This window comes from Hemiscyllium ocellatum, chromosome 5 (assembly GCF_020745735.1).
Source record: "Hemiscyllium ocellatum isolate sHemOce1 chromosome 5, sHemOce1.pat.X.cur, whole genome shotgun sequence".
NCBI lineage: Eukaryota > Metazoa > Chordata > Chondrichthyes > Orectolobiformes > Hemiscylliidae > Hemiscyllium > Hemiscyllium ocellatum.
The window spans coordinates 101,673,294-101,697,965 of record NC_083405.1 but is presented as its reverse complement, the minus strand read 5'-3'; the positions used below and the strand labels follow the sequence as shown (position 1 = coordinate 101,697,965).

The 24,672-nt window shown below is 38.8% G+C and overlaps 1 protein-coding gene across 1 annotated transcript; it reads left to right on the top strand.

Moving 5' to 3' along the window:
* The first annotated feature begins 37 nt into the window (after nt 1–37).
* On the top strand, nt 38–24,452 carry map3k8 (mitogen-activated protein kinase kinase kinase 8). The gene is made up of 8 exons (XM_060825593.1): nt 38–121; nt 2,040–2,380; nt 3,668–3,838; nt 6,228–6,489; nt 6,616–6,722; nt 13,666–13,818; nt 15,732–15,978; nt 21,415–24,452. The coding sequence occupies exons 2-8, from the start codon at nt 2,066–2,068 to the stop codon at nt 21,540–21,542; spliced, it is 1,383 nt and encodes a 460-aa protein (XP_060681576.1). The 5' UTR covers nt 38–121; nt 2,040–2,065; the 3' UTR covers nt 21,543–24,452.
* Nucleotides 24,453–24,672: the final 220 nt, after the last annotated feature.

The following is a 24,672-nucleotide window of genomic DNA, read 5'->3' as shown; positions in this document are numbered from 1 at the left end:
CAGCATATATTCATTCGGAATATGTTTTCACCCTTATGGTTAAGTGTTTTCGTCAACGTGGAGAGTTTATTATCGCGTTTACCACAATGACACTGTGGGGGAGGGGTGACTGGTGGTGTAGGTGAGTGAAGGGTTGGGTTTGTTCATTAATGGACAGTTTGCAACCCCCACTTTTGTAATCTCCTCTTACAGATCACAACTCTTCAGAGGAATATCTGCAGTGTGGTCCGAAATCTTTCCCTCCAGTGCGCAGATGTATTTTTGTTCGAAATAGTGCCCAACCAACACACGATCCCCTATCCCCATCATCATGTCCAAGTGAGAATGTTCATTGGTTGCAGTATTCAATTCTATTTGCAATTCCCCACGTGCAGTAAGGCCTGAATAGCATACACGTTTGGGCTGATAACATTATGGAAGTGGGTCTCCAACAGAAATTTCAACCACAACCCCGAATATTCACTGGCATTACTATTGTCAACTGTTGCACCGCCAGCAGAAAAATAGATTAATACAGGACAAAAAAAAAGCCAGAATCCGGGGTTTACCATTGATCAGAAAATGAAAGTGACCAGCCGCATGAATGTCGTGGTTACAAGAGCTGGTCAGAAACTGGAAAGTCTGTGGAAGCAAGTGGCCTTTGCTACCCGACATAAGGCAAAAGCCGGGATGGGGGGATACTCTGCACTTGCTTCACTGGCGCAGTTCCAACGGCGCTAATGTAGCTCAGCACCATCCAGGACAAAGCAGCCCACTTGATTCGTACCTCATCCTCCACCATCTCAAAATTCACTACCCCCAACACAGTGTGTACCATCTATGATATTCACCGCAATAGCTCAGTGTTTCTGAGGCCGCACCTTCCAAAACCCATAACCCTACCATCAGGAAGGACAAGGATAGTGTCTACACGGCAACATCACCACCTACACGATCCCTCTAAGCTGCACAGCATCCTGGGGCTGTATTGTCACTGGGTCAAAAACCTGAAGTGCCCTCTTTCAAAGCATAATGAGTGTCCCAACACTGGATGGGATCAGTAGATGAAGAGGGTGGCTCACCGTCCCCTCAAGAATGCAAGTCCTGGCTGAAGTATACTAAAGCTGAAAATGTGTTGCTGGCTAAAGCACAGCAGGTTAGGCAGCATTCAAGGAACAGGAAATTCGACGTTTCGGGCCAGAGCCCTTCATCAGGAACGTCGAATTTCCTGTTCCTTGGATGCTGCCTAACCTGCTGTGCTTTAACCAGCAACACATTTTCAGCTCTGATCTCCAGCATCTGCAGACCTCACTTTTTACCTGAAGTATGCTAAAGACTGAATTGTTTAAAGTGCATACGTGATCACAAAAGCGAAATAGTGTGGATGCTAGAAATCTGAAACAGAAAATGCTGGAGAAACTCCAACGGTCTGGCAGCATCTGGGGAGAGAGAAATGCAGACACTAACCTGTTTGTATCTTAATTAAACAAAGAACTCTTGATGCTGAAATCTGAAACAAAAACAAGTTGTTGGAGAAACTCATTTTTCTCCTTTTATCATTGTGAGGCTGTAGCTGATTCTTCGTGCGCTGCAGCCACATTTTACGTAAATTATTACTTAGCATTTACAGCACAGTAATAGCCAATTTCAATCCAACTCCACACCAGTAGCCTCATTTCATCTCACCAAAAAAAACCCTGTATTTAAACGAGAGCCACTATTGTTTGGAACAGTTCTTGTGCTGATGTTGATAATGCACTGTCATAGAGTTATCATGGCGCAGGTATGGCAATAATGTGTGAAGCTATGGGATCTGGGGCAACCCCATCTCGGTTATGACCCGCCTCCTTGCCCACCCACTCGGTTCTCAGTGGTTCCATGCACCGAAAGCTGAGCTCCACCCATCGCGCTGAAGCTGGGGAATCTCTGCTCAGTGTCACATGCTTGACAGTAGAGTCAGAGCAGGATCATGGCAGCAGCAAGACTCTGCCGCTGCTCCTGTGGTTGTCTGCTGTGGTGAGGAGCTGACGCTTTCTGTTGCATCTCTTCTGTCAGCACAGACTGTAGTGATCGAAAGAGAAAGGCAATGGAGTACATGCTGACCCAAAGTATCGATAACGCCAGGTTGGAATTGCTGCTGGAGCTGGACATGATGGATGTGATCGAGGCATTTTACCCTTTGGAGGATACAGCACTCTACCAGGACAATATGCTGTCGCTAGAGCAGCACTCGGATGGAGTGCCAGCGAGTAGGGCCAGGGACGGTCAACAGCCGCTGTTCTACTCAGTCAGATATGGCACAGTTGAGGATTTACTTAACTTTGCAAATCAGGTGTGCAATACATTCCGCAATCACCCCCAGCACTTCCGAAACCGCGAGACGGGAGTAATATTGAACAAGGTGAGTGAGCAATGTTTTGTGTACATTCAAGAGGTTGTTCATAATACGGTAGTTTCTACCGTGTGGTCTTTTAAAGATTGATTTTAAAATATAATTATGTTCCATGATCTTGTAGCGCCCCGAAAGATGGAAATTGCCCCGAAGTGGATCCAAATCTTTTTGAATATACTGGATATTGACAGATAAGACGCTTGCATTTACGTAGCGCCTTTCATTACCTCAGGGCGTCACGAGTTGTTTTACAACTTATGAACTACAATTGATGTGTAGTCACAGTTGTAATTTGAAAAGGGTAGCAAGAAATCTGTATCTAATTTGCCTGACGAAATCTTTCTCACAATTAATGTTGATAACGTCAATTGGAACCATGAAGTGCAGCAAATTGTTTTTCCTTTTGTTCCCTAAACTAGAAAACAAGACTCTTTACTTCACAATATTTAAAATGTTAACATGATCTGACTGGAACAGGTTGCAAACAGCAAATGGGATATTAAAGAGCTATGAACAATTCCAAAGTCACAAATTGCAGATCACCTGCAGCAAAATAATTTTATGTATAACAAGGTGTTACAAACAGCAATGCACTTTTTGTTACAAATGATATTAGTTTATGGCAAGGACACTGGGGAGAATTACCTTGCTGTTTTCAAAAAAGTGCTAAGGGATCTTTAGCATCTACCAGAGAAAATAAAAAGGCATTGGTTTAGTGTTGCATCTGAGAGACAGCATTTTATAGAGTTGTAGAATCTTTTAGTCCAACCCATCCATGCAACCAAGTTTTCCAAACTAACTATCCCACTTGCCTGCGTTTGACCCATATCCATCGAAACCTTTCCTATTCATGTGCCTGTCAAAAGGTCTTATAAATGTTGTAACTGTACCTGCATCTACCACTTCCTCTGGCAGTTCATACTGCACACAAACCATATTAAAAAAGTTGTCCTACAGGTCCCTTTTAAATGTTTCTGCTCTCACCTTAAAGATATGTCCCTAGTTTTGAACTCCCCCACCCTAGTGAAAAGACCTTTGCTATTCACGCTATCTCTGTCCCTCATGATTTCTCAGTGTTGCATTGGTGTGACTGCTAGATTTCTGATGAATGGAAAATGTTCTGCAGCTTAACCTATTTTTAAACTATCTTTAAATCCACCACTGTGCTCTTCATATGCAGATGTGCATTTACCATTTACAGTTGGTCTGTGTTCCTCAAATTGTCATTGTGGGTGGGAAAGGCTAAACTAATTTTCTTATTGCAGTCTTTTTTGTGGCTTTCTATTTATTCCACAGAAGGATATAGTTATTAAAAATGGACATTATCAAGTTGATTCAGAAGTCTTCCTGTTTCCATGGAAGTTTGCCCATAGGAACATTGGCCCTGGTTACATTCCTCGCGGTACTTTTGGAAGGTGCCACCTTGCACAGGACAGAGAAACAAAGAAGCGAATGGCATGTAAATTAGTAAGTCACTTAGTGTTATGAATACCTTTTTTTAATCTACTTAAAAATATTTTCAATGCATATATTTTTATTATTAAACCTATACAAAACTTTTTAAGAATATAAGAATTTTTAGGAGTTAAAAAGTGAGTTGTCTTAATAAAACCAACCCATTGAGAAATCTTAATCCTTCTACCTACTGTCAGAGTTCTCAAACAGATTTTATACTGTTCACATTAATGACTTCTTGAAATTTGCATGACAATTTTTTTCAAGAAATGTTTCCATGTGACTTCCCTTTTTATTTCTAACTTCCTAATTTTAATTTCAGACTCCTAGTATTTGAGTCCAACAGCACAAATATTAATGTACCCCAGTCAGTTTTTATTATTTCCTTTTGTAACCTTCAAAATTTCAATGAAATGAAAACTTGACAGCATTTTTTAAAAAGTTGTACATTCCAGCCTATTCCATTATCTGTAATTTACTGCAGCCAGGCAAATTGATGCACCTGGGCACAGACACAGGCAAGTCACTCCTATACTTGTAATGCTCATTTGATTTGGGTGAAAAAAGACAGTGTTCTTAAAATCTGTATTAAAAATTGATTTTTCTGTATGTAACAAACTTGTTGTGGTTTTATAGTTAACGGACTATGACTGGTTTCATTCATTTTACTGCGCAATTTGTTTTTTTCAACAAGGCATGTTTTGTAAATATAAAAATGTGTAAAACTAATTAAACTGCTATAATGTCATGATCATTTAGTGATCTAGAAAGTAAGTATATTTGAAAATGTCTTAAATTAATTCTCCAAGTATTTGCACATTGCACTTAATGAAAATATTAAAATGGCACGCCCAAGTCTTTTTGCTGAGATGCCCTTGGAGCACACATTAGCAGGAGAAGTCATCACACCAGAGATGTTCATGAAGCAGATTCCCACTTTTGAATATGCTGTCAGTGGAAGTGAAATCAAAAGCCAAATCTGACAGGAAATAAAGCTACAGGGTGGGAGAAGAAGAAATCCTGTCAGGCCTTTTTCACTTGTTTCCCAGGATTTAAATAAGGGGTGACATGGTGAAGATAAAGTTGCCATAGCCCTACCAGACCCGTACATCTATTCTGCCATTAGGGAGGTTTAACCTGAGGATTGCCACATCTCAGGTGAGGGAAGAAGTTCAGAAGAAGAGTACTTCGTGGATAATCTCAGCTGATGTGGGAAATGAGCCCACACCACTGGCATCATGGCACATCACACACTTGCCTTCCAGCCAACTGAGATAATTGACAGCCATAGCAGCTGTGATTGTAGCTTGGCCAGTAGGTGGCCAAGGGAAAGCTAAAATGTGAAATGATAAGTCATCAAAAAATGGAAAACAAAAGGGGTGAGAAGTGAGCAGAAAAGGATTTTGTTTAAAATGTAATCTGAAAAATAAGTAATTTTAAGATTTCCTTATCTTTTGGGCTTCCCTGGAGGGCTGTGTGGGAATGTGCATTGTACATTGCTGAACAAATGACAATAAACTGAATTTTGCTGCTGGTTTGTTTTGCATTAATGCAGTGCCAGAAGTTGATACAATTGGCCTTTGTATCACCGGGCTAATGATAAGAAAGGCTAACCAGAATTCCAACTGTCATAGTGTGAAGGTTTTTAGATGCCAACGGACGTCTGTGTCAGGCTCTCCAAATGGTAAAATATCCTCCTGAAGTTTATAGTCTACACTTAGATTGCTGTGAGCAGTTTTGGTCCTCTGATGTACGGAATAATATATTAGAATTGAAAGCATTTCATCAAGTTTATTCCAGGTGTGAAGTAAATTTCATATGAGTAGATTGAGCCTGTAATCAGTGGGTTTCAGAAGAATTACCTTCTTGAAATATAAATATTCTTTTAGGAGATTAACAGGGTGAATGCTGAGTGTCTATCTCTCAACATGGGAGAGTCTAGGACCAGAGACTCAAAGTAAGAAGTCACCCATTTAAGACTGAGCTGAGGAGGAATTTCTTCTCTCCACAAGTAGTGAATCTGTGGAATGCCTTATTACAGAGTTCTATGGGTTTATGTGTAGCTAAGTATGTTCAGTGCTGAGAGGTTTTTAATCAATAAGGGTTATGGGAAAAAGGCGGGAAGATGGAGTTGAGGATTATCAGATCAATCATAACTTTGTTGAATGGTGGAACAGACACAATAGGCTGAAGTTTTGCTCTTGCATCTTTTGATGATCTCACATCATGAATAACCATTTAGAGGGGACACAATATTTCAGCTTGTATTCAGGCTAAGAGGCAAGGGAATTAATGAAGTAAATGTGCTTTTTTTCTTTAATTTTCCATATCATTACTGTAAACCTATACATGCAAATCCTCTTTCATGAGTCATATAATCAATTTTGTTTTAAATTCCAAGATTCCAGTGGAATTTTTCAAGCCTGCTGATATACAAATACAAGCACAATTTCGCCATGAGAACATTGCAGAATTATATGGTGCGTTACTGTGGAATGAAACCATACATCTCTTCATGGAGGCAGGAGAAGGAGGTTCCGTTGCAGAGAAGTTGGAAAGTTGTGGGCCTATGAAAGAATTTGAAATCATATGGTTGACCAAACATGTCCTCAAAGCACTTGACTTTCTGCATTCCAAAAATGTAATCCATCATGACATTAAACGTAAGTGATTTTTTTGCCCTTTCATGACTTTTTTTTGGATAACAGCAAATCAGTTAAAAAGTCTGTTCTGCAAAAGTAAATGTTGGAATGATTTGTTCATTTGTCTTATTGTTCATGTCTTCTCAGCCAGTAACATAGTTCTCATGTCAACCAAAGCAGTGGTGGTGGATTTTGGCCTTTCTGTTCAGATGACTGAAGAAACCTACATTCCCAGAGATATTCGAGGAACAGAGGTGAGAATGGTTATTGTGTTCCTAACATTAAAGTTGTGTAGGGCCACACTTTTTAAACTCTTAATTTTTTCAAGATGGTGCTTTTAGCTTACTTGGCTCCCTGTAGGACTTTGTGGGCCATCTCAATCATTCATGATTACTTTTGGTGTAATGACCAGATTACTTTCCTCAATTAGCACTTTTCTCATGTTGTCTGCAGACTATGACTATGAATTGGCAGTGGTGTTTCTTATGCACCCTGTTAACAATGACGAACCATAAGGGTATTGAGGTCCTATCAATCTCCATGTATTCAGACCTGCCGTTTCACTTCCTCAAGTCTGATTTAAAAATAAATATGATGTGCCGTGTGTTTAATGTTTGGAATACATGTATCTCAGGAATTTGCTTTGGTATTGTTGCATGTATTCTTTGATTTTCTCCCATCCTTGTGGACTGCTTCATCTTTGGCCAATGATCTGGTCCATGTTTGGGGAGACTTTTCAGGTTTTATGATGAATGTGGTTTGCTGATTGACTCAAGGTTTTCAGAGAGACTATAATATAGTGCACAACACTAAAGAATGCAATGAGATTGTAGTGCAATGAGTCAGAACTATTTTGAAGAAAAAGTGCTCACATATTCAATAAACCCTTGTGCAACATAAGATTTTTTTTCTCAATTTTTGTGAAACTTGACTTTATGCACATTGTCTCATGTTGTGTTTCAGAGCAGGTAAACAGATTTGTAGAAAGCCAAAGACATTGAACATTTATTGAGGGGGCACAAAAGCACATGATGTAGGATATGATTTATGTCTTGATTATTGCATTATGAGTTCCTAATTTACAATGCGTCAAGCAAAATAATGCAGGGAAAGCAAGGTTGTTGACATCATAGGGAAAGCAATTTTGTTGACATCACATGCATGGCTGAGGGAGGGACAAGATTGACAACTCAAAATTCTGGGAGATAAGATCTTAAGGGAGGACAGGGGAGGGTGAAAAAGAGGTTGTGGTGTTACATTATTAATTAGGGAGTCAGTTACTACAATAAAGGGGGATGGTAGCTTGGAAGGGTCATCAAATGGAGCTTTGTGGGTGGAACTTAATAAAAAGAGGCGGTCACACTGAGGAGTACTGTATATTGTAGGTTCTTTAAAATTGACAGCAGGAAATTGAGTAGCAGATAATCACTGAAGTAAAAACAATTTGGTAATTATATATGGGGATTTCAACTTCCTTAACATTGACTGGGCTAACTTAGTATAAAAGGTTTAGAGAGAGCAGAGTTCTCAATATATTTGGAAGAGCTTTTTATATCAACAAAGTGGCAAGAAGGGAAGCATTTTGGTGATAGTGACCCCAGGGAAAAGACTTTGTCTATTTATCCTATCCATGCCCCTTTAAATTTTGTAAACCTCTATAAGGTCACCCCTCAGCCTCTACTCCAGGGAAAACAGCCCCAGCCTGTTCAGCCTCTCTCTATAGTTCAAATCCTCCAACCCTGGCAACATCCTTGTAAATCTTTTCTGAACCCTTTCAAGTTTCACAACATCTTTTTGATAGGAAAGAGACCAGAATTGCATACAATATTCCAACAGTGGTCTAACCAATGTCCTGTACAGCAGCGACATGACCTCCCAACAGATCTTATTAAATAAAGCAAGATCTGGCCAAAGTGGACTGGATATGGCAATTTGAGGAATAATCCATAGCAGAACAGTTGGAGGTGTTCAGTAAGGAAATAGGGAGAATACAGGCCCAACATTTTCTGTTCAGGGTAAAATGTAGGAGCAGCAAGCCCAGAGAACCCTGGATGTCTAGGAACATTCAGAACTGGATAAAAAGGAAAAGAGAGGCATATAACAGGTACAGAGGGAGCAAATCAACGGAGGCTGTAGTAGAGTGTAGAATGTGCCTGAGGGAACCTAAGAAATCAATTAGGAGAGTAAAGAGGAGGCATGAAAAGCACTGGCAGGGAAGAGTAGACAAAAACCTAAGAGATTCCACAAGCATATTGAAGGGAAGAAGATAACCAGGGAAAGATGAGGGACCAAGGGGAAGATCTGTGCATGGAGTTGGACAACCTTGGAAGAGTGTTAAGTGAGTACTTCACTCGAGAGATGGAGGATGTAGTTAAAAAGTTTGGGAAGGTGGACAGTAAGGTCCTTGAGCAGATTGATATAGAGAGTGAAGAGGTATTGGAGGTTTTGGCGGGCTTAAAATTGGATAAGTACCCAGGTCTGGATGAATTGTATCCCATACTGCTGTAAATATGACAAGTGTCAGCCACCCAGCCAAAATGAGGAAGAAGTTCTGTGGTTACAAGAAGATTGACCAGAAGAACAGATCAATGACAGATGCAGTTTAATCCTGATAAGTGTCAGATGATGTGCTTTGGAAATATAACATGACAAGGAATTAGTTGATGAATGGTAATGTATTAGGAAGCTCAGAGGAACAGAATGATCTTGGGCTACTTGTCCACAAATCCCTGAAGATTCTAGATTATAGTGGTGCTGGAAAGGCACAGCAGTACAGGCAGCATCTCGGGAGCAGGAAAATCGATGTTTCAGGCAAAAGCCCTTCATCAGGAATAGGTCTGTACTGCTGTGCTTTTCCTGCACCGCTCTAATCTAGAATCTGGTTTCCAGCATCTGCAGTCCTTGTTTTTACCGAGTTGAAATCCCTGAAGATGGCAAGGGCGGGCTATTAGGGTGTATGGCATATGGGACACTTGCCTTTATCAAATAAGACATAGATTATAAGAGTTGTACAGAACTTTGGTTAAGCCACAGCTGGAGTACCGAATGCAGTTCTGGCTACCATACCATAGGAAAAATGTGATTGCCTTGGAAGAGTACAAAGGAAAGTAATTAGGATGCTGCCTGAGATGGAGTATTTCAGCTATGAAAAGAGGCTGGATAAGCTCAGATTGTTTTCTTGGAACAAAGAAGGTTGATGGGGAACCTGTTAGAGATGTATAGAACTGGGTGGCATGGTGGCTCAGTGGTTAGCACTGCTGCCTCACAGTGCCAGGGTCCCAGGTTTGATTCCAGCCTCGGGTGACTGTCTGTGTGGAGTTTGCACATTCTCCTCGTGTCTGGGTTACCTCCAGGTGCTGCGGTTTCCTCCCACAGTCCAAAGATGCGCAGGTCAGGTGAATTGGCCACGCTAAATTGCCCATAGTGTTAGGTGCATTAGCCAGAGGGAAATAGTTCTGGGTGGGTTATTCTTCAGAGGGTTGGCGTGCACTGGTTGGGCCAAAGGGCCTGTTTCCACACTGTAGGGAATCAATCTATGAGGGACATTGACAGGGTGTATGGAAAGCAGCTTTTCTGCTCACTTGAAGGGTCAATTGCAAGGGGCACAGCTTTAAGGTGAAAGATAGGAGTTTAGAGGTGAGTTGAGGAAATTTTTTTTGTGCATGAGGATGATTGGATCGGAAATGGCAGTAGAGGCAGGTAGTCTTGACTGTTAAACCTTGACTGTTACTTGAATGAGTATTTGAAATGCAATAACATTCAAGGCTAAGAGCCAAGCACTGGCAAATGAGACTACTGTAGATGTAGTGTAGTTTTGATGGCACAGACTTGATAGGCCAAATGGCCTTTTCTGTAAGTATGATTCTATCGAAGAATAGAAACCTGGTACTCTTAAGGTGTGAAACAAAATTGAAGCTTTGAAACGCCTATGGAGATTTCTTTGCAGTCAATTCACTGTGAAGTTGAGGCATGGAGGTCCTGCTGACGTGCTTGCTGTGGAGAAACTCAGAAGATGGGGATGTTAAATCCAAGTGAAATAATCAATGAATATAAGGATGAAGGACATAAGAAATGTTAGCAGGATTAGACTCTACAGCTTCTCCACAATTTAATAAGATAATTCTTGATCATCAGTTTTAACTACCCATTGCCCATATCCCTGGATACAGTCTCAGTCAGCCATAAATATAATCAATGATGGTGTATCTACAGCCTATGAGTATTAAAATACAGACAGTTCCCAAGTTGCGAACAGATTTCATTCTTGAGTATGTTTTTAAGTTGATTTGTATACCAGTCCGAACACAATACAGGGCAATATAAAATAGCCATTCATAGGTATGAGGAAATATTAGCATGTTAGATTTTTAACATTAATATTAATACACCCCTGTATTGATTTTGTTCATCAGTACAAGTATTCATAAGTCAGGCATTCATAAATTGGGGACCACCTATACAAAAATTAATGACTTATTAAATGAAAATGTTTCTTCTTGTTTCCTCTTTAAATGGTTGACTCCTTATCCTAAGCACGGGATGACACTGTAGATTCTCCAGCCAGTATAGGCAACCTCTCTACTGTCTACCCTATCAAGCCTGTTCAGTTTCATATATTTCATGAGAACATCTCATTTTTAGCGACATTCCAAAGAGTATATACCAAATTTACTCAGCTTCTCACATAGGACAACTTTCTCATTCCATCTAGTAATGCACAGCCTCCAATATAAGAACATAATTCCTCGTAAATGGAGACCAAAATTTTTCACAGTAGTCCAAGTCTGGTATTATCAAAGCTATAATTCTAGCAAGAATTCCTTATTTTGGTTGGTCTCCTTGTAATAAAGACCAACGTGTCTTTTGTCTATTTAATTGCTTCTTGTACTTGCATGCTAACTTTGTGTTCACTTATGAGTGCACCCAAGTTCCTCTGAACATCAACATATATAACTTCTGTGTCCTTTTTAAAAAAAAGATTCTGCTTTTCTGTTCTTAGAATAAACTCATAACATGCTCTTCATTAGACTCTCTGTAGCCCAAATATCCTGATAAATGAGTCATTAAAAGCTCTACTCATTCCACATTTGTGGCATGCTGACCAGGGGAGGATCCTAGCTCAATCCTGAGTGTGCCAACCTATCTGATCTTGAACTAGGAAGCAGCAAGATGATATTACCTTCAACGTCCCTGGGATACAAACAACAAACTTTCTCCAGAGTTTCTGCTTTTAACTATCCTGCGGATAACTGTGAACATGACACTGGAATAGATCAAGACTGTCAAGATCCCAAGGAATTGTGCTCCAGTATTCCTTTAGGAAAAATATGTTAAGTAAAAATGCTGATACCGATAACTTCCATGAGTAGAAAATTAGTTTTTGATGTCAGTAGTTGGACCAGAGTCTGAAGAGACTTTACAATAAATATTAAAAACAAAGTTGAAACCATGCATCAAGGTTATTTCCAAACGCAAGAGGCAATTAGATCATTCCTTAGGCTGTTGATGGATTTCTGCCAGGAAGTTTTTCCCTTGGTAAACTAACGACATTTCTTTGTATTAAAGCGTGCATTATCCAGCAACAGATATGCAAAGGAATTGCCCAAGTAGGTTTTTGTTTTACTCCCGTAAGCTACTGTACAAATTTAAAGGGACAGTGTTTCCATAATGAATTACTTTAACAACTTGTTGTTTGTTGCCATTTTGTCACTGTACTATTGCACACAAGCTGCAAAATAGTTTCTTTGCTGAATGCCATTTCATTGTGTGCTGCATTTGAACAAATACATTTTGTAAATTGTTTCATGAAAGCGATTTCCCTTTAAATGGGACAAACATGGGTCCAGCAGAACAAATTTTACATACCTGAATTTTCAGTAGTCTTAATAAGTAACTTCTATAAATAAGCACATTCTTTCCAGAAAGATTTGTCATACAGGTGAGTAATAAATAATATTTACAAACTTTTGTAAATGCTGGGTCATACTAGTATTATACAAAGCTCTGTTCACAATTGGATTGGAAAGTTCTGTTGATTAGTTTATTCAGTAGTTTATGTTACAAGTAGTTCAGTTCTATTTAACTCTTTCATTGGCCAGTTTATCACTTTGGAGGGTGGTTGTGAGCTAGCAGTGACATGTGAGGTTTGCACAAAGCTATCTCAGACTCTTGATGTAGTCATTGGTCTACTGTCTGCAGCAAATTAAATATGGCATACCACAAACCCAATGGCTGTGACGGGCTAAACATTTATTCACTACAAAATACATAAGCAATCTGATAACATTAAATGTGGGATATATGCGATTACAAAGGTAAAGATTATACTTGATTTCAAAACCAAGTATCAGTGTTTATGATAGATTTTTAAAATTAATGATGCTTGGAATATTGACATAGCTGCCATCTGTTGCCCATCCTAGTTGTCCCACTCTAGTTTTCTCCAGTTTGAGACAATTGATTGGCTTGCTGGGCTATTTCAGAGGACAGTTAAGAGTTAATGAAGTTGATGTGAAATTGAAGCCATCTAAAGTCAGACTTGGGACCAACAGATTTTCTCCTCTAGAGGACATTAACCCAAACCAGTTGGATTTTTAGAATAATCTAACAGTCTTTTGCCAGTCATTTTTAAAAAAAAAATAAGACCTTAATTGTCTGATTTGATCTCTTGCTCTCGAAAAAGTCCAGGTCTCTGGATTACTAGTCAAGAGACATAACTCTTCCCCAACTATACCTACTTTCCATCTATTCACAGAATATTGGAAGAAGAATGTTTGCAGTATATTAGAAATATTTTGTCTACAGTTTACACAGTGAATGTGCTCACCAGTCGTTTTGATGCACTCACTAATCTTGATGTCCTTATGTGTTGTTGCAATGAAAGGATACAACATTTAGTATAGTTCTTTTTAAGGGCAGTACATTTAGTCAGAGATAATAAAAGCCATTAATATTCTGCAGCAGCCTTGTGTTTCCTGTTACTTTCAAAAAGATTAACATGTCTTTAGAGTTCAGTATTTTTGAAAATGTTATCTGATAACTGAGAAGTAATATGGCCTAGTGATGGCTTTATATTTAATGTACTTTATGTGCAATTGATTTTCTTAGTAATGAGGTTTGTTATGGCGAGAGGTAAAAGCTTTGTGAAAATGATTTTTTTAAGTCATGAATTAACTATAGATCTATATTATGTTTTAGTTCTATATGAGTCCCGAAGTTATTACCTGCCGAGGCCATTCAACAAAATCAGACATCTACAGTCTTGGTTCTACAATTATCCACATGCAGACTGGGAATCCACCCTGGGTGAAGAGGTATCCTAGGTCAGCTTACCCATCATACCTGTACATTGTAAGTTTTGCCATCACTAAATCTAAATTTTTTAAAAAGTAGGTATTACATTCAAGTTAAGGGCAATGTTGAATAAGAAGACTTAATTGGATAAATGTGAATATAAAGAAATTGCATTGTTGCAAAACAGTGGATTGCAATTTTAAATTGAGAAACCTGGATGAGGGGCCAAGATACCAGATGAAGGTCACCACCAAATAATATGACAAAGAATGTCAAGAAGTAGTAATTAGATTTGGTCATCTGATGGGTAGGTAAGTAGATTCAGACATGACTGAGAAATGTAAGAAGTACCCCAATTTTATGACCCATGGAAGCATCAATTTTTTTTAATTAGCTAAACCAATTTTATTGAAAAAGGATATTTATCCTTTTTTTAGAAGCAAGACTGAATGAGTAAGTGTAAAATTAACTGCTGTTGTTGTGGAGAAAATATAGAGAGTCACCAGGAGATGCAGAGAGTTCTTCGACAAGTAGGTCTTCTATTTGCAAACAAAAAACCATGACACTGAGAAAGCAGATTCTCGAATGCCCACAAACCTCAGGGTCTGTGGATTTTTTTAAAAATCATGTTTCTGTCAGCTTATCAGCATGTCCAACTTTATTAATCAAAGTACCTCACTCTAGCTACACAATAAACCAGTGACGTTAGTTCCCATTACCTCTTTAATTGTACATTCTACTTAATGTTATTCTAATGTCACGGTTAGATATTTATTGTTAATTCTGCTATAGTGATCTTCAATTCCAGACTAACCTGTCATGAGAGATATTTAGCTATTTCATCTATTACAATAGTCTCCTGTCTCAAGCGGACTCTACTAACTATTAATTAGATATTTTAATGTCATGTCCCAAATATTTATTGTCCCAATCCTGTCATAATAACACTTAACAGAGGAACTTGCTTTATTACTTGTGTTATCTCATCTTGCCATAGTGACCTTTCAGCCTTAACCTTACTCTGCTAATTGGTGTAAGAATGTTCCACTATTTTTATCCCATCTTGCCTTGCACACACACAGATTGCCAGTGGTCTTTATGCTTTAACCCTTCCCATGCTTTCATGTTCTTTATTTTCCATGCTGTCAGTTAAAATTTTGCTGTAATAATTCCTCATGATGTGTGAAGTTAGTCAGTTGTTTCCCTACAAGATTTTGCTTACAACATTATCATCCACTAAGTTGTAAAAAGTGCAACTATCAGCGGCATAGCGAGGCAATCTGGACATCTGAGTGAACAGGACAGCAATTGATATATCTCTTCAACCAATAATATTGAATGATTGAGAAATTAATACTGGAAAGAGAATGACTGAGTGTGGATCAAAATGGGTAAATTTAGTATCAAATTAGATTTCAAAAGAGAACTAGAGGGAAAGGAAGGTTCACGTGTTTAAAATTTTAGAAATAATTAAGAGAAAGGAGTATGTTTTACCAGTCTTTTTTACCAATCTCTTCTAATGGACATTGAGTATGTGTGTCCTATAGAGCAGGAACAGCCTGGAGTGTTTCCCACTTTATTGGTTTGTTAATCCATTGAGATGGAGGAATTAAGAATGGGCTTCTTTGCTTTTGTTAGGGAGGAGGAAGTTGACCAGAATTTCAGCTTCCACTCCCCAACTTCACAGATCCTGTTATTTCAGTTAAGAATAGAATCAAACTGGACCCTTGTCTGAAGTAAAAGGGCAATTGTGTTTAATGTACTGGAAACTGCTTTGTATCTATGGAACAAGGTACCCTGAATGAAGAGTGGGGATGGGAGAAAGCTAGTGAGAAAAATGAGTGAGGGCTCAAAACTAAATTGTAAATATAAGCAGAGTAGTAGCTTACTTCTTGCTTATCTTTTTGATGGTCTTATTTTTGTATTTGTAAATTTGAGTTCTGTTGTTAATTCTGTGTTTTTCCCTGAAGATCCACAAGCAAGCTCCACCATTAGAAGACATTGCAGAGGACTGCAGCCCTGTCATGAGGCAGTTTATTGAAGCCACTTTGGAGAGAAATCCAAAACAGAGGTGGTGTGCAGGACAGTTGTTAAGACATTCAGCACTTAGCCCTCCACCTGAAGACCAACCACGTTGCCAGAGCCTTGACTCAGCTCTCTTTGAAATAAATCGCACCTTTAAGAGAAAAGAACTGGAGTTACCTGAACAAATTTGTGGTATGTCCTTTCAATTTGTACCTGATGGGGCAACAGAAGTTATTTTTAAACCAATAACATGGATAATTTTAACCTGCCTCTCCAGCATGGAGATCCATGGGATCAGCTGGAACTACATTTTATACCAGTCCAGTATTGCTTTCAGAGTCTGATCAGGTGGAGTGTGAATCCAGTATTGCACCTGATCCCATCAGTTTCTCAGTGGGTGAAGAAAGTCCAGATTTCCCCCCCAATTATTCAAACCTGTGATCATTGACTAGGATGAACTGTGGTTTAACTCTGCCCCTCTGTCTCCCCGTTTGATTAACCTATCAGTGTTTAGAATCTGGGTTCACATCAATAAATAAACAAGCTTTTAGAAAGTATCATGCATGACCTCAAAATGTCCCAAATTGCTTTATAACTAGTGACTTTCTTCGCAGATATATATTTGCAATGTAGGAAACATGACATATTTTCAGCAAACAGCAATGACAAAATGATGAGGTAATCTGCCTTCTGTTTAACTGAGAGATAAATGTTGGTCAAGTCATTGAGGTGAACTTCCCTACAGTCTCTTGAACATTGAGAGAGCAGACAGGGGGTTGCTTTAACCTCTTGCCTTCACAACAATACCCTAACAATCCTGCAGTCAGTCTGAGCTGAGCTAGCATGCCACCCAGGTTTATGTGCTCACAAAAAGAGTAGCCACTGGAGTGTAAAGAGTGGACACATTTGAGTAACTGTGCGCTCAGCATGAGTTAGTGCCTTCAGGAGTGGAGGTGAATCAATTTGAGCTGGGGATTGTGTAAATGCAGGGAATGTGAGAGTTGCAAATATTTTTTAAAATACAACACAAATTGGTGTTTCTCCATTCAAATCCAGTGTACAGTTACAAATTGAGCTGAAGTATTAGCTGAGATCAATAAAGATGTAAAGGATACAGAGGAAGAATGTTGCTGTAACAGTGGCTAGCTTCAATCCTGAGGGATAAAATTTCCACTGTTTATGAATGATAATAAATAACATGTTTGAGGAAAAATAACAAGGTTAATGGCCTTGTTTAAATAGCAAACAAAGGGATATCATCTGAAGGTATTAACCAGTTTGTTCAAAATATCACTAAAAGACATAACACTTCTACTGATGATCTGACCAGGATAGTTAAGCCCCTTGTTTTAGCATAGTATCTGACCTACAATATTTTACAGCTCAGTTATCTTTACCTTCTAGTTGTAGCTTGGGAATATTTTATTCTTAATGGCTTTGTTCAACTGGTAATTGTTGTCTGTAAATTTCTCCCCTCCTTTCTTAAAGTCACTGGTTACATTTAAGAAATTCGACGTTTCAGGCATAAGCCCTCCATTCCTGATGAAGGGCTTATGCCCGAAACGTCGAATTTCCTATTCCTTGGATGCTGCCTGACCTGCTGTGCTTTAACCAGCAACACATTTTCAACTGTGATCTCCAGCATCTGCAGACCTCACTTTTTACCCGGTTACATTTAAGACCTCATTAAACTCTATGATCCCTAGTATATCAGCCACCAGTTAAACCACACATTCAGCTTCTTTGCTTCTACCTGGTTATGGTTCAGCAGGACGGATGTATTGATGATTGTTTATTAGTTATTGGCAGTGTGATTCCATGGTGTTTTGTTGAAAGCATGCATTTCCATCCCTGTGTCCCATCTGTTCAAAACTGGTGGCTACCAAATTCAATTGTCAATTTCAAGGAAAAAAGGAACAGCTCTGAGGTACTTAAAATTAAATGGAATTTTGGGTTTATTGCAAGATGAATGTTTTATATTTATAAATGGGAATAATAAGCAAGATCATATTGGAATACTGTGTACAGTTCTGAGTTTTATAGTGTGGAAAAGTGAAAACAACAGAAAAGGATATATCATAAATTCATTGAGATTCGGCCTGGAAAGAGTAAATCAGACTTGTAAAATTAAACTGTCTTTGTTAGAACATAAGAGATAATGGGATGATTTGATAAAGATTTTTAAATGATGCCCACACTGGATCAGTTAGTAATGAAAGCAGAAAGCATTATTTTTGAAATAACTTGAATAAGTTTGATTTGATTTATTGTAGTCACGTGTACCTAAGTACAGTGAAGTACTTTGTTTTGCAAGCAGTACAGGCAGCCCATAGCAAACAAGAACATACAGATCATATGGTACTTGGACAGAACAAAATATGCAGGGTTGCACCTGCACAGGAGTATGCAAAGCAAGATCAAATTAGTTGAAGGTCGAGAGGTCCATTCAGCAGTCTAATGATGGCAGAGAAGAAGCTGTTCTTGAACCTGTTGATGCGTTCAAGCTTCTGTCTCTTCAGCCTGATGGAAGAGTTTGGAAGGGATCATTACCAGGATGGGAGGGGTCTTTGATGTTGGCAGCCTTCCAAGGCAATGCAAAGTCTAAATGGAGTCTATGGATGGGAGGCTGGCAACCGTGCTAGTTTGAGCTGTGCACACAACCTTCTGTAGTTTCTTGCAGTCCTGGATAGAGCAGTTGCCATACTAGGCCATTATGCACCCAGATAGAATGCTTTTATTGTGCATCTGTAAAAGTTGGTGAGGGCTGATATGGACGTGTCAATTTTCCTTAGCCATTTGAGGAAAAAGAGGCAATGTTCCTCTTAACCATCACATATGCGTGGGATGTCCAGGACAGATGGTTGGTTATCATCACTCGTAGGAACTTGACACTCTTGATTAAGTGATTAGTTAAATAGGGAATATGGACTAATGGGAACATGGAAGTCACGTGGAATTAAGGATATTGCTTGTGTAGAGGATAAAAGTTAAACCAGCCTGGTTTCAGTATTGTTTCCGTTATGAGAGTAATTATACAAACTGGATGTCGTATTCAAGTTGTTTGATAACAGAAGACATTCGGTGATCCAAACCTAAACCATACCCAGCTCATATTCCGGCAAAAACACAAGTCAGAATAAAGCACTGATGCTTCACATGAACCTGTGCACTACCTTCCTTTATCCCAGATTTTGTGTACTGTTGTTTCAATTTGTTTTTTTTTAATTATTTAAAAAATGCTTTAAACATTGTTTCTATTTATTGTGTATGCTAGTTTGTAAATAAATGCAATTTTGCTACAGACAGAGTGCTAAAGGGATCTTCTCCATAGATGTTAAAATCACACAACACCAGAGTTTAGTCCAACAGGTTTATTTGGAAGCACTAGCTTTCAGAGCACTGCTCCGTCATCAGGTGGTCAATTTACAAATTACCGTGTACAATAAATAAAAAAAGTACTGACTCCCAACTGTTTAAAGCATTTTTAACATTCTTAGAATCAAAAGCAAATTGTAAAAGACTGTACACAGAATCTGGGATAAAGGAAGGTAGTGCACAGGTTCATGTGAAGCATCAGTGCTTTATTCTGACTTGTGTATTTGCTGGAGAATGAGCTGGGTACGGTTTAGGTTTGGATCACCGAATGTCTTCTGTGTCAAACAACTTGAATACGACATCCAGTTTGTATAATTACTCTTATAACATAGACGTAACATTGAAACCAGACCGGTTTAACTTTTATCCTTTACACAAGCAGCATCTCTAATTCCACAACTATCTGATGAAGGAGCAGTGCTCCGAAAGCTAGTGCTTCCAAATAAACCTGTTTGACCATAACCTGGTGTTGTGAGTTTTAACTTTGTACACCCCAGTCCAACACTGGCACCTCCAAATCTCCAAAGATAAGACTGGTAAAATTAAACCGAATCTGGTAGAAATTCAACAGTAAACCTTAACTGTAATGTGAAATGAGAGCTTAGTTTTAGAACAGTACAGGTATTTTTTTAATATCCAAGTGATAGTGTAATATTTGTACCCACAAAATAATCACATATACAAATTTCCTTGTTTTGCAAATAAAAACATATACAGGCATATATTCGTTATTGAGATAATGTGACCTATCTCCCCACTAATCAGCTTGTTAAGACTTGATAGGGCAAGAAATTCAAAACTCAACCCATCACAGGCCTCGACAGTGGCAGCCAATTCACCAGAACAATGCCAGCCTCTGTATCATAAAGCCCCAATTAAGGCACGCTCCCCAGGATCCAGTGAGAGGAAGGTTTTGTTTCTTCTTGTTGCAGATTGGGGTTCATAAACAGAAACAAGAGTAGGAATTTGGAGCCAAGGGAACGGATTTGGCTGTCAGTAACCAACCATCCCATCTAGACTTCTGATTCCTTCTCACTGAGTCAATTGGAGCTCCCTTCCTCGTGAGGCTCAGTCACCCTGGTTCCCCGGTGTGGAAACCAGGTACCTTCTCCTGTCTACTGGAAAGACAGGTAATCAGGGAAGTGAAGAACTGAGGGCCTTAAGTGATTGTTAATTGACCACTTAAGGGCCTTAATTAGTGAGGGGGTAGGGAAAATTCTGCCCATTTGCTGCTTTTCTTTAAATAATCCTGCAAAATAAATCAGCCCCTTGAGAAAAAAATTAGGCTTTGTAATGTTGGGAAAGCAGAAAAATGCAGAATTGTATGTAGCAGATGGAAGCATCCAGTGCATATCATCTACATAGATAAGAGATTAGGAAAACAATCTCATCCACTGTTACATTGACAAGTGTAATCTCATCATGATCCTTGAGGGCAGAGCTGCAAAGTTATGTTACCAAACCTGTCCTGCACAGTACTGAGTTCTTGGAGTCATCGTGAATGTCAACAAGCAGCCCAACACCCACAGCCTTGTCAAATAAATATTGGTCTGGGATCCTGTGGTTAGGTGAGGCATAGAAAAGGCAGATTGTTTGTGACTGGGAGACTGCAATCAACACTGCCCTATGTAATGATGCAAATTACAGTTAAGTGGGGGGTGAGGGTGCCTGCTCCCTTATATACTGGGATTGCTTTATGTTGATGATTGTAGAGGAAATTCCTAAACCACCTCACATTTTCCCCATTACACCCATATAAACTCAAAACAACTGCGCTTCTCTGCCATTGGCAGGTGACTCTTTAATTTTCCACTTAGCCTTTGGGCTAGGTATCTTTCTTGTTCTAGTACAGTAGCAAGCGGCCTGTTGCTACCAGATTAAAATGACCCTCCTGAATTTTGCCTCAATATTGGCATGAGATCTCCTTCACTTTTCTTCCAATAGATCACAGATCCTAGAATTTAAAGGCCAATTGGTTAGGCTCACATTTAAAACCAGTGACCAGAAGGAGGTAACCTGACACTAATTGGTGCTTTCACCTCCCCCATTCATTCAGCATAAATGTCAGAAACTGCCAGAGTATTACTGCGCAGAGTGATTGCACAATCTCTGAAGCTGAAATGTTGAAAGTTGAGACAGAAGTGCTGAAGCAATATATATTATTTCCTTTCCTGTAATACATGGTTTGGTTTTAGGAAGTTCTTGAGTAGGGGGAAGCTTGATTTCCTTAACTTGATTTTATGTTAATTCCAGATACTTCTGTGAGCAGCACTGAAGAATCAACTGTGGGGAAAAGGAATCGGTCTCTCTATATTGATCTGGGTGCCTTGGCTGGATACTTCAACATCATCAGGGGTCCTCCCGGGGCAGAATATGGCTGATTTGCTTTCTCTTCATCTACTGGTTTCATAGTGTTGCAAAGATCAAGCTACCTGTTGTAGAATCAGAGGAGTCAGTCTGGTGGAGGAGTTACAGAACATTTCATCATTGTGATAATGGCATTAAGAACATTTTTTTTAAAAATGTCGCATTACTAATTTTTTCTTAGCTAATTTCCTCATTGTGTGTTTCCTTAGTTTGATGGAAGAGGACAGTGTGAGGAATATGAATAATTCTTGACTGTTTCCCACAACAAAACCACTCACTTCTTTTAGTCTGTTATACTTAATTTGATTGATGGATAAATGTTCCCAATCTCCCCTTCTTTGCTTTCAGTGATTATCGCTGATTAATGTATTTCTCTAATGGAAAATTTATTCAAAATGATGAGAATAGACTTGTCAGAATACATGTGTTCCTATGGAAATAAGAACATGTAGAATAAGAATAAATGCCATGCAGATGACTAAATTGCACACAGTGTGTGCTGTGGGTTTACAGTAACCCTGTAGCTCTATACATATAATGAGCTGATAGTTCTGTACACCCTATGGGATGGCTTAGCCTCTGCTTTGTTCTGCAAAGGGTTAGTTAAGCAATAATGGAAACATAGCATGCATTAGCAGCATGTTGTGTTTCATAGGTTTTTTTTTGGCTGCCACAAAGGATTTTAAAAAATGAAGTTATTACTGAAGTAGCAACTTTAGGTAGCAGAACACCTAACATGTTGTTGTTAGCCTATTTTATTTTCTGATTAACATTTTATTTTCTGTTGGAAGACTCTGGGAAAATTTGCAGCTGAGCTGAACGAATGTTAATTGGTCTGCTGGTACCTGCAATATTCAAATTGTCATCCCCCCCCCCCCCCCCCCAGTCTGATGAAGTGCAATGTGGTTATGTTACTGGTCTGGTAATTAATGACCTGAATTAATACTCCAGAGAATATTTGACAAAGTGAGAATATAAATTAATCTAATGAGAAGTTTGGAAATAATAAAAAATGGTGTCCATGAAGCTATAGGGTTGTTATAATAACCCAACTGTTTAATTAGTGTATTCTTCAGGGAGAGAAACCTGTTGTCATCCATTCAGGTCCATCTATAACTAGACCAAAGCAACTGCATCTTGACTTCCCACTGAATTGACTAATCAAGCCCCCTATCTTGCATTAAAATACCTAAAAATACCCTCCAATATCATCTCAGGGAAATTCGAGATGGTCAATAAATGCTGGGTTCTCTCATAATGGCAAAATTCTGAGTGAATTGAAGAAATGCAGAAAAAAGATATTTGTCTAAATATTTCAGTGCATAATTCAAGCTAGTTAGTCTAGCCTGGAGAGGTTTACTGAGTATTACTGAAACCCTGGATTTGAATCTTGCAGGCACTTATGATACAAATTTTGCTTCATGTTGAGTACGAGTGTTCTCACTCTTTATCCATGTAATGCTATTATACATTTTAATTTTTAAAAAGTCCAAGATTACTGACAAGATTTTATTTTCTCATGAAAGTGTTTAAAAGTTCCTGCTGTGAAACGAATATTTTTTATCATTTTACATGTTTGATCTATATTCTTGTCAATCACTGATCTAAAATACACAAGGTACAATCAGTTCAGACCTTCTGATAGGGTGCGCACATACTAGATTGCTTCACCTTAAAGGGTGGTATCACCAGAAGCTTGTGATCATGTGATTTGGCTGACCGGGAGGTGAAGTGAACCCATAACACATTTTTCTTTAAGGAAACGTGGCAATGAAATTGCCAGAAACTGCAATCAGATTAAGTCAACAGAGCTAGTTGGGCCCCAAAGATCAATCAAAATATCATCAAAATTGATCAATTTTGGAGCTCCATTGGTTTGTCGGTGTTGATTATTGCAACATCCTCAAACCAAGGTAGGCGAAAATATCAGCAACCCTGATCATAATAATTCCTGAAAAGTATGGTTTCCACACAGTCTTGAGGTAGATTTGGCTTTGGCCAGGAGATCGAAAGGAATTGAGGCAAGTTACAGATGTTGATGCCTCATGTTTGCATGATGTTGGAGAGCAGAGTGTTTTTGTCAGTACAATAGAGTCAGGGAGGAACACCTGCTGCTTCTGACTCCACATTCAAGCATATTTTCTGGAAGGCATTTCTGGTGGGTTGTCACACAAGCAAAATCTCGATAACAGATTTTACATACCAGTCCTTTACCTGTTGTAACTAGCACATTTAATGGGGCTTAAACCTATGTTGGATGTCCACATGTGCTGGCTAAAAAATATACAACATAAATTTGGCAGTGGGATCAACGCTTGTGTGAAGTATACAAGTTAGAAAGCTAAACTTGGTGTGCCTAGCCAGAGATTAGTCAGTGATGAGCAAAATAGGAGCCATAACTGGAGCCATTCTTAAGTGGTTCCTGGACTGGTAAATTGAAAAATGCTTTTTTGGTTTTACAATAAGTGGAGCCAGCAATGCTTTCCTCACCTCCTCTCAGGATTTGAGCTAAAGCTGATTGCCTGAAGGAGAAGTGTTGCCTCAGGCAATTTGTCAGTGGTAATGTGACATGTGCTGACATTTCACACCGATTTACAATGAAGAGGCCTGATGATCAGTTTCTATTCATCTTTTTGGTTTAAGTGCATAATTGACACAAAAATAGATCCTTTCAAAATCTACACTGGATATGCTAAAGCAATCTAATCTCTTACGATCCAGTCAGAACCACCAGTATATCAACTGATTCCCAGAAATTATCAGCTGCTTCTCAGTCCCTCTGTCCCTTCTGCATTAAATGCTCTCACAAATTTATGATACATATCATATTTTGTTTAGTAATTGGCAGTTCACAACAAATGCTTTGTGATATTTTCCAGCTGTAATCAATATGAAAACATTGTGGAAACAATTTGATTGATCTTGGACCTTGTACTTGATGTACTTTTTCTTCCTTATTGTTGTCTTTTCCAACTCTTATGAAGGTTTTGACTGATTTTAAGTGTACGATTTCATGGTCATCAGATTGTTTTGCAACTTTGTACACAAAGTAATAGTTGAATAAACAATTATTTAAATTAACTATTTTGAAACAATAGATTGAGTTCTGAATATTTTTTCTTCTAGTAGTGAAATGATGTGAGC